This window comes from Echinops telfairi, unplaced genomic scaffold (assembly GCF_000313985.2).
Source record: "Echinops telfairi isolate 266 unplaced genomic scaffold, ASM31398v2 ScPeMD7_2573;HRSCAF=3158, whole genome shotgun sequence".
Taxonomy (NCBI): Eukaryota; Metazoa; Chordata; class Mammalia; order Afrosoricida; family Tenrecidae; genus Echinops; species Echinops telfairi.
In genome coordinates this window covers 841552-852387 of record NW_022106471.1, presented here as the reverse complement: position 1 = coordinate 852387, position 10836 = coordinate 841552, and the positions used below count along the sequence as shown (strand labels likewise).

At 53.4% G+C, this 10836-nt stretch overlaps 1 protein-coding gene across 1 annotated transcript in view; it reads right to left on the bottom strand.

The window, feature by feature from the left end:
* Nucleotides 1-1777: 1777 nt before the first annotated feature.
* Nucleotides 1778-10836, bottom strand: part of LOC101659139 (C-type lectin domain family 4 member F) — a 14583-nt gene continuing 5524 nt past the window's right edge. The window contains exons 5-8 of the mRNA XM_045294185.1: nucleotides 10396-10657; nucleotides 3949-4100; nucleotides 2628-2746; nucleotides 1778-2101 (exon numbers count right to left, since the gene is read on the bottom strand). Of these exons, the coding sequence (XP_045150120.1) occupies nucleotides 1951-2101; nucleotides 2628-2746; nucleotides 3949-4100; nucleotides 10396-10657 (684 nt within the window). The 3' untranslated portion in view covers nucleotides 1778-1950. The remainder of the gene's footprint in view (nucleotides 2102-2627; nucleotides 2747-3948; nucleotides 4101-10395; nucleotides 10658-10836) is intronic.

The window sequence follows — 10836 nt, the reverse complement described above, 5'->3', positions numbered from 1 at the left end:
AGCTAATGACCAAGAAGGAAGAGCCCAGAATGAAGCGACAATGTTGAACCTGGGGTCCCTGTGTGAATAACCTCGGTCCAGGGGAAGATTGGTGCCAAGACATGTGGCGATCTCCAAGGGACATCAGGCCCACAGTCGGAGACAAGGACCGACCTTCCTCCATACCTGACAGAGAGAGAAAAGCGTCCCCTAAAACCAGCACCTGGAATTTGGACTTCTAGCTTCGGACACTCGGAAAGCATCATTAAAGTAAGCCCATCCCCTGGTGCTATTTCTGTTAGAGTAGCGTTAGACAACTAAGACCCATAAAGGGGATGCACCATGACCAAGCAAAAAACTACTCAAGAAATTCTCATTCTAAGGCGAGTTGGCAGGAAACTGAGTTCCTAGGAGGATGAATGGAATCCGAAGCCTGCCTCTGAGGCGTACGAGTAAAAAGATGTATTGGACCAGCCCACCTGGGACAACTAGGAAGTGTGATGAGTCAAAATCTGGGGGGCGGTTTGGAGTGAGTTAAAAGCCTCTGGGTGCTACAAATGGGTACCAGGGGTAGCAGCAAATGTGGTAGTTAGATCAGTTTATGTCAACTTGATGTATGAAAGTGTAGGGATGGTATCCAACCTGTCAATCAGGCCCCAGCCTGATGATGCCTCCTTGTGGGCGTGGCTTTCTCCTGGGGAGGGCCCTGGGAACCTCCCCCTCTCTCTACCACTGATCCTGAGAGCTGCAGGAGCCTGGCCTTGCTTCCACCGGCCTTGAGTCCGCTCGAACTTCCTGCATCATTGCATGGGGCTCTGTCAGTCTGAAGTGCTACTTATGGACTAGGATTGGACTCATGGGCTTGAGTTGGACTGAGCTGGGATGTTTTCTTGATATATAATTACTTCTTGACATAAAGCTTTTTCTTACACATATATGAATGTCACTGGATTTGTTTGCCTAATCAGCCCAACCTAACACATATGGTACCTGGGGAGTGGAGTCCTAGAGAAACAAATCGTGAAGGTGGAGGGCGAGGCTTGTCTGACCTCTGCCTTGTGGCAGTTTGGCTTCTTTGGCTAGCCAGAGTCCAGATGCAGGCACGCGGTTCACTCGGTTGTTCTCTGGAAAGGGCATAGGAAGTCAAGGTTTTGCCCCTTAGACTTTGTTGCTGGATGTTCCTTACTGAAATGGTGCGTATGAAGTGAATGGATGTTAAAACCTGGCCCAACGCACCGAATAGTTGAAGGTTTAGGTCCGCCCTGAGGTCCCTTAGAAGAACATAACAATCGACTCCTAGAAAATTGGCGTCAATCCCAGGGATACTTGAGCATACTTGAGTGAGTTAAAAGCCTTTGGGTGCTACAAATGGGTATCAGGGGTAGCAGCAAATGTGGTAGTTAGATCAGTTTATGTCAACTTGATGTATGAAGGTGTAGGGATGGTATCCAACCTGTCCATCAGGCCCCAGCCTTGAGCATACTTGAGCTTGCCCTGGGTCAGAAGCCACCCCATGGCAGCTGGCTTACTGACTGGAGTGTGTTGAAGGGCTAAGCATCTCTAATTCCAGCCCCATCGGCACACAAAGGAAGTCCAAGTAACCACTGGGACAGCAGTGGCCTTGGCACATAGTAGTCCCTCCTCTTTATAGTGTGTCAAACTTCAGTTGCTTTACAGTGAAAGCCACTCCCTTTGAAGCCCTTAAATCAACCCATGCTCGCTTCAGGGCAGAGGGGACACAGGAGGAGGAGGAGTTCAGGCAAAAGAGATCAGTGACTGTCACAGCACGGCGCTTCCGTTCATTCAACAAGTGTTTATTGAGGACCTGCTGTGTGACTGGCCTGGGCGAAAGGGAGGCCAAGGGGCTGCCAGGCAGGAAACACAAAGAGAAGTGGAAGGCCCCAGAGAACCAGTTGAGTCCGGGGGGTGCCAAGGCATCTTGGAAGAAGACCCCTCGTCTCCAGTCTGTGCTTAGGCCAGCCCCTGAGCCACGGGCTTCTTGCAGACCCATTGGTAGGTTGCACCACAGTCCATGTCATTCCACTTCTGCTCCACATGGACACAATCCTCGGTCTGCCCATTCTTATGCTGCCAGTTGTCCGGCTGATTCGGATCCCAAAACCTGAACACCAAAGGGCTTCGTTCAGCGAAAGGAAAGGAAGTGGCCATTCCCCCTGGTGGGACATCTGGAACTAAAGTGACATCGCTTCCCAACCCCTTGTGGGCAAAGAACTAGGACGCAGAATGCCCTCAGAGTGGTTCTGCTGAGGACCAGGGAGCGGGAGGGGAGGTGCCCTCTCAGCCTGGGCCCTCCCCTTTATCCCCACCCAGAATCCACACTCGGACCCTTTCAACTGGGGCTCTTTGCAAATAGGCCTGAGCAGGTAAAAGGGGGGTGGGTGGGGAGTTGGGGGGGGTGGGGGGATGTGTATCGGGGAGAGGGGGAGGCAGGACAGGGAGACCCACTCACAGGCTTCCGGGGAGCCCCAGCTGCAGGGCCTGTCCTTTGCTGAGGGTCCTCTAGGAATGGGCCTGGCTGAGCCTCACACTGGGCCTAAGTAGACACACACATGCCTGCCTGCACACATGCATGCACACACACACAACAGGGACACCCAGGAGGCAGTGCCAGGCAGCAGTGGGCTCACCCTGTACTCTGGGCAGCATTGAATGGTGTCCCATCCACCCAGCGCCAGGAACCCTCACGGCCCCTGTCCGTGAGGCCAATCCAGTGGTAAGAGGCACTCGTAGACATGGTCAGAAATTTCTGTAGAGAGAAGACAGAGAGTTGCTGTCTGATCACAGTGTCTGAGGAGCTGTTCTCCGCGTGGTGTGAAGGAGGGGTGTGAGTGGGTCCTTCCCTGGCCGTGCCCTGCAGGGGCCTCGGGGGCATGAAGCTCACTTCTCTGTCTGCCCCAAAGACACATGATCCTAAGGGCTGGGTGATCCAACTTGCTCTGCAGCCAGGTGCCTTGGGCGAAGTCCCCTTTCCTCCATGCTACCTATCCCTGGATAGTCCTAGTCCTTGATCAGAAGTGTGGCTTGACTAGGAGACACCGTTTAATAGGATGGGTTTTGTGAGGAGCATACTCAGTCTCGGGAGAGCCACCGGGGCTGGGCTGTATAGTTAGTTCAGTGGATCCCTTTACAGTGGCAGCAAATGCTGAGCAGGATCCTCAGCAGATGAGCCACCTGGGACTCCTTTGCCTTCCTTCGCTGGTCCTCAAACCTATAGGGGGTGCAGATGACCTTCCCAAGAACCCTCATTCTCCTGCTCAAGGGTTCCCCGTGGCTATGGGATGACCTGACATTAAAATCAAGATCGCTTCTCCCCCCAACTACCAGGAACCCAATTCTGCCTTGCAGATCTGGCTAGACCAGATGATGCACAGTGGTACAGATGGGAATTGGAAACCCAGGGAATCTAGGACAGATGAACCACTCAGGACCAGGGGTGACAGTGGCGATACCAGGAGGGAAGGGGGGTGTAGGAAGGGGGAATTGATCACAGAGAGCTACATATAACCTCCTCCTCTCTGGGGGATGGGCAACAGAGGGGTAGGTGAAGGGAGACGCCGGGCAGTGTAATATAAGACATAATAATAATTTATAAATTATCAAGGGTGCATGGGGGAGGGGGGCAGAAGAAGGGAGGGGGAGGGGGAATAAAAGGAAAACGAGCTGATTCCGGGAAGCCAAGAGGCAAGCGAATTTTGGGAATGATGAGGGCAACAAATGTATAGCTGTGCTCTACACAATTGATCTATGTATTGTGATGAATTGTATGAGCCCCAATAAATTGAGTTAAAAAAAAATCAAGATCGTGACTGGAAGAATGCTGCGAGGAAAAGCAGGGGGCAGCCCGATGCGCCCCAATACTTTAAAGTCTCTGCCCAGGCCTCTCTGAGAGGGGAAAGCCCATGATACGCCAAATGCATCAGCAGCGTCCAAGCCCTCATCGGCTCTGACCTGCTCCCCTGCAGATGTCACCGATGCCAGGTGGGCTCCCTGGGACACGCAGAACTGCTCAGCCCCATGCCAAGACTTCTTATCATCGGAAAAGTAATACAAATGTCTGTTGTAGACCTTCCAGCCGTTCAGGATCAGCTTGAGCAGTTCATCTGGAACGAGAGGGAACCAGGCCCAAGGTGAGCACCAGAAGTTGACCTTCGCCGCCTCTCCCGGGACTGGCCAGTGCAGTTCACTCTCGCGCAACCCTTGAGACCCAGGTCTCCAGAGCAAGGCCCGCTGCAGCTGCACCCCCTCCCACTCCCCTCTCCCCCAGGAGCAGGAGTGCTGAGGCCTGGGCCCAGCCCTTCCTGGAACACTCCAACCCCACTCGGGAGTCTCCCACTTTCTGGCCACGCCATCCTCGTTTCCAGCGCATTGCTTTCACCCTACAGTCCTCTCCACCTCAATTGCCGCCAATTCCTGGGAGATTTTTTTTCCCCACCCCATGGCCTTGCTCACTTCCTGACCTTCCTATCTCCAGCCTCTTTGGCTGTCCTCCACCTACGACCATACCTGGGACACTGGCGTCGTCATCTGATCTGCCCCAGCTCACATTTTCCAGATAGCTCATCCTGACAGCATAAGTCGTAATTCTTCCCCACCACCTCGCCCTTTAAGATCATCTATCCCATGGTTCGGGGGAAAGATGAGACTCTCCACTCCTGTTAAGAGTCGGTCTCAGAAACCCACACGGACCATTGGCCATTCCCTCGTACATGAGAAAGTCGGGCTGTCACGTGCTAGTTTTGCACCCTCAAGGAACGTGCAGTCCAGGAAAGAAGGCAGATATCACAAGGTGTTGAAGATGCATTGCTTTAAAACCATGTGCTTGTTAGAGTAGAGGCTTGAAGAGAGTACGACCTACTTCATCTGACTGGTGGCAGCACCCAGGAGGGACATTCTAAATGAGATGTTGCTTGAGCTGAGTCTCAAAAGACAGAGGAAGCTTTCCCAGTGGCCAACCCCAGAAAGATATTCAAGGCAGTGGAAATAGCAGGCACAGAGACCCAAGGGCATGAAACAGCATGTCACCGCCTGGTCGTTCCAAGTATGAAGGAATGGCCATCTGCTAGGAGATGGGAGCCGATCGCCAACACTACATCCCATGTCAAGGAGTCTGGGTTTTTCTGTGTGAGCACGGGAAGCCCTGAAGAACAGTAATATGTTCCAATTCACACGGGAAACCAAACAGGAAGAAGGCAATCCTAATTGAGCCAGAAATACCAGTCAAAACGCAATTGCAATGTCTCAACGGGACTAGGCCCAGCAGCAGGAGCATCGCCTGGACACTTGGGAGAAGCGCAGAGTCCTGGGTTCACCCCAGACCTGCTCAGTCCTAAAGGGTTTCTTAACCCTTTTGAGAGCAAATTATTTCCTGCTCTGGGGGTGGTGGGTGGGTGTGTGTGTGTGTGTGTGTGTCACTCAAGGGTGAGAGAGAGAGAGACCTGTGTTTTCAATAATGGACAGTATTTTGAAGTAACATGGATTTTGATACGAGCACTAGAGCCCTGTGGTCCCAAGAGCCACTGGAGTTGGTGGGAGGAGGCCCCGGTTCCTTCAGAATCACTGTTCTGTAGGCCCCAGTCAGATGGCAGCACACACTGACCGTGGGATAACAGCTTCCCAACGTCTCCGAGGCAGAAAATGCAGGTGGGTGGTATAAGAAGGCTTTCAAAAAGTTCCTGGGGGGAAAATGGAACTTTTTGAAATCAGAATTTTTCAACAATTTTTGGAAGGCCCCTTCCCCCTCCACCCCACCCCCTGCCATCATGTGTCCCACAGGTCATGAAAAGGTTCACAGGCTGAGTTTTAACAAGCCTTCCAGATCATTCTGATGCTCCCTAAACGATGAGAACCTCAGTGCCATGGAGTGAGGACGGACTCAGGGCCCCTGGAGGACAGGGTAGACTGACCCCTGCCAATCCCTGAGCCCGTAACAGTCGCCGGGAGTAAGTAGAAAGCCCCACAGAGTCACTGGTGGTTTCCAATTGCTGACCTCATGGTTAGCAGCCAACGAGTCAGCACTGCGCCACCAGGGGCTGGGCAAACCATGGCCCTTGGGCAGACTCTTTCATAAATGGCGCTTCATTGCCATCGACAGACTTCGCTTACTGTTGTCCACAGCTGCCTCACTCTCCCACCGCAGGGAGAAACGGTCTGGCCCGTGTGCCTACCACATTTACTGTCTGATCCTTGAAGAAAAACAATGAGCTAATAGTTCTCTACCCTGAGTGCCTGTTCGATTCACCTGGGAGCGTTTTAAAACTCCTGCAGGCTGCATCAGCTCCACCAGCAATGCTCCTGGAAGCAGCAGTCAAGAGACCCAATGACGCAATGGACTCCGTGAACCTGCTGCACGAGAGCTGTTTCAAGTGTTGGAAAGCAAGGATGTTACTCTGAGGACTAATGTGCACCTGACCCAAGCCCGGGTCTTGTCAATCGCCTCCCATCCATGGGAAAGTTGGACCTCGAACAAGGAAGTCTGAAGAAGAGTGGTGCGTGTGACTGTCCTTCGCCAGCCCCGTCATTCAAAATGCCACGGACTGCTGAAAGGACAAAGGGGCCTTCTTGAAAGAGGTCCAGCTAGAATGCCTCTGAGAGGCGGCCACAGGGAGAGGCTGTCTCCCCTACTTTGGGCACGTTGTCAGGAGAGACCATGTTTGGTGTAGAGGGGCAGTGACCAGACGGCTCAGCACAGTGGGCTCACACAGGACCACCATTGTGAGGACAGCACTGTGATGGGCGGGGCGCTGTTTCATTCTGTTGTCATGAATCAGCACTGGGTCAACTGCACTTAACCACAGCAACAGGCTACATCCCAAGCCCCTCACCCCCCTTAAGAAAAAATCCGATTTCCGCAGTTGATTCCCAGGCATCCGTATTTTAAAGAGAGTTTCCAACCTGTTTGAAAAGATGCAGCCCCAGCCTGTGGAAACAAGGGCAGCATGCCTGCTGTGTAGCCACCGACTCTTTTGTATGTTAGCTTTTGGACCAGGGCTTCTGGGTTAGGTATGGGGCTGCTAACCAGCAGGTCAGTGGTTCAAACTCACCTATGACTCTGAGAGAGAAAGGTGAGGCTGACAATTCCTGTAAAGATTTATAGTCTCAGGACCCCTCCAGAGGATCGCTGTACGTTGAAATCAAGTCGACCGCAGTGAGTTGGGCTCCAGTGTGTATGAACCAAGCAGCTGCACGCCCTTGAATGTGGCGGCCCACCACACCACAGCACACACTCAACGCGGGGCCACCCAGCAGCATCTCAGAGAAGTACCACTGGCGATCTCCCAACCCAAACCCAAACCCACTGCGCCCATTTTGACTCACAGAAACCCTATAGGAGAGATGGAACTGCCCTATGGGGTTTTCTGAGGCTGGGCATCTCTACAGAAGCAGACTCTATCACATCTCCTTCCCACCGAGCAGGGTGTGGCTGCGAACCAACCTTCTGGTCAAGCTCTTTAAGGCCATTCGGCCACCAGAGCTCCTGGCCCGTCTCCCACGCAGCCTCCCACTATCTGACACGCAGGAGATCTGGTTGTGACACAGAACAGACGCCGCCCTGGTTTCCTTCTCCCACTGGTGAGTCTTGAGAGAGCCCGGCGAAGCCGTGGTGCAGTGCTTGGCTGCTGACTGCAAGGCTGGCTGTGTAAACCCACCAGTAGTGGCTCTGTGGGAGAAAAGACCTCGAGACTGCTCCCGCCAAGTTTACAGCCCACGAAACCCTACGGGGCAGTCCCCCTCTGTCATGGAGCTCGCTGTTCTATATTGGAATCAAGTGGTTCTAATGGGCCGCCAAGGCGGAGAACTAGTAGACAGAGCCTTGAGTTACAAGGGCAACAGGGGGCACGGAGAGAGGTGTTGATCAGGGAAGCCTGCCAGGACCACAGCGTCATGACTAGTGCTAACCGTGAACAGGAAGCAGAAGGAGCCATTGGCGCTGCCTGTCAAGCTCCTCCTCCCCCGCCCTTCTCTTCAGCAGCTGTTCCAAATGGTCCCCGGCTCCCTATGCCCACCTTTCCCCTTAGCAAGGACCCCACCCACCCACTCTCCAGGAATGTGGTTACTGTCGGCTCCCATCACGTTCATCCCCGACTCATGAAGACCTCATGCCCATCAGAACAAACCTCGCCTGTGCTGGGCCGTGGACAGCACCATTGTGACCCACAGGGGTTTCGTTGGCTGGTTTTTCAGAGGTAGCTTTGCCAGGGTTGTCTTCCTAGCCTGTCTGAGTCGGGAAGCTCTGCTGACATCTGTTCAGCATCATACAAGCTTCCAGGAAGAGACAGGTAGTGGCTGCCCTGAGAGACGCCAGTCAGGGACCAAGCCCAGGCCTCCCACATGACGGGAATCCTACCCCTGAGCCACCACTGACACATGAAAGGTCAACGCTCTCCATTTTGCCTTCCCGCTGCCGCAACAACCTGGGGTGAACATCTACTTACAACCCCCGTCTCCTCTAGCCTCAGAGGCTCAAGGATGGTCCCAACTGAGGCCCATCACTCCGTTGTGCACGTCATCTCCCCAGGCCTCCCCCTCCTGGCTGCGGTCTCTCAGTGGACCTCACATCAAGGCGACTGACTGTTCTCTAGGAAATGCGCTCAAAGAAATTCACCGGAACGTTAGCAGTGGGTTCATAGGGACAAGGGGACAATATAGAGGACAATACAGGCGCTGCTTTCTCAGCGTTCGATGTCAATATTTGCTACCATACCTTTTGTTAATATGTTGACTCTGTAATGGAAAACGGTGCATGTTGCTTGTCCACCCCTCCCACAACCATACTCAGCCCCTCACTTCATCCTCACCTCCCGCCGTCCCTTCTCAGGCAGGACCCCCCCAAAGGCTCAGTTCCTGATCTCTCATTTACCCTCAAATGACTGCGTTCTTGTCCCCACACCACCACCACCCTTAAAACTTCATTCCAAATGGCTCAGTGGTCTCTTCCAGTTCTTGGCTCCCTTGACCCCTATGGTCTATGCCAGAACTATCCCTGCCCTTCTTAAAATTCTCTTCCCTTGGCTTCCCCAACTGCTCATCTCCCGTCTCTAAGGACTTTTCTTCAGTCTCCTTCCCACACACCTCTTTCCTTCTGGCCTCCTGAACGTCCTGCTTCTACCCTGAGTAGTCCCTGGCAGGGATTCCCTAATAAGCAAAGTAAGCATGGGCTTGCTTGTGCTTACTTCCTCCCCCGTAGCGGAAAAGTTCATGTGCTTGTGTGTGTGTGTGTGTGTGTTGTTGTTGTTGTTGTTGCTGACCACAGCAAAGAAACTGTTCACCGCAGGAGAGGAAGTAAGCACAAGTCAGCCCACTTTAACTTTACTTAAGACAGTGGTTCTCAACCTGTGGGTCGCGACGTAGCAAAATGACAGTGATGAAGTAGCAACAAAAATAATGTTATGGTTGGGGGTCACCCCCACACGAGGAACTGTGTGAAAGGGTCACGGCATGAGGAAGGTTGAGAACCACTGGCTTAAGAAGTCCCTGCCAGGGCTTGTGAATTTGAAGAGAAGGTTTGATTCTGTAGGAAGGTGCCGTGGTCTGGGAAGACAAACAGATGCCAGCTAGACTTGATGTGTGTGTGGGTGGGGCGGGGAGGGTGGGGGGGATGAAATTGTTCACGACAGATTAGTAAGTAAGCACAATTGAGCCTATGTTTATTTTGCCTGCTGAGTCATCCAACACACACTGTTCAAGCCTCTTCTCAGAGCACATTTTGTCTCCTGAAAACTCCTGTGCTCCTGATGCTACAACCTACACCAGACTCCAGATCCCAGCCTTCATGGGGCCAAGACCTCCCTCCTGAGCGCCAGGCAACCTGCCACTCAGGTATCTCTAGAGCCGCCCAGACTCGGCATGTCCCAATCACGCTGCTCTCCTCTCGTTATCCCTTCTCGCCGCCCCCACTCCATCATCCCTCATCCCCTTAAAACCTCGCATCCTCCTTAAAACCCTGCAGTGGCTCCTCACTTCCCGCAAGATAAAACCCCGACCGATCCTACAGCCTCAGTGCCCCACGGCCTTCCAGGCCTGCCTGCCTTTTCAAACGGCACTCACCCACCCATTCCCACGGCCACTGAGTCGATGCCAACTCACCGGAACCCACCGGGCCACTTCTACCCGGTCCTATAGGGTTTCGGAGATGGGAAACCTTTACAGGGACAGACAACCTCCTCTTTCTTCTGCACAACACCTGGTAGAATGTGAACCGGTGACCTCACAGCATTCCAACAGCTCTCCCACAGCACCCCCAGAGCGGCCTTATATGTCATTGAGTTTGGGACTCCCTCCACTACCCATACTCCTTCCCGGAGAGGTCCCATGCTGAGAGCGGCAAACAGACTGAAGGGCCAGAGGAGCCCTGAGCAGGCCATGCTCCCCGGCCCAGCCACCCCGCCCTCTACTTACTCTGCGTCCTTTGCAGCTGCTCCTGGGAAGCAAAGCCCGAGCGCAGCGTCTCCAGTTCGTTCTGCTTCTCCTGGATTTGGGCAGTGAGAGTCCTGGTGCTCCGTAAGTCACCTTGGAGCCTCTGGATGTCGGCACTGGCCTTCTGCAGGCTGCCCCCCAAGGTGCGGACCTGGGTCTTCAAGGCTGCGCCGTCCTGCAGGCCTCGTTTTAAGACCTGTATCTCTTTATTGGCATTTTTCAAGTTCTCATTTAACACTGGAATCTGAGAATTCAAAGCATTGGCAACTTTCAATTCAGCTTTTAATGCCTGGACCTGAGTGCTCATCTGCTTTAAGCTGCTGTTGGCCATTTGGCCCTGGGCCGTGGCCCTCTCCAAATCCGTTCTCATCGCCTGAATCTCACCACCAGCCCTTTCCAAGTTGCCTTTGAGTAACTGGATCT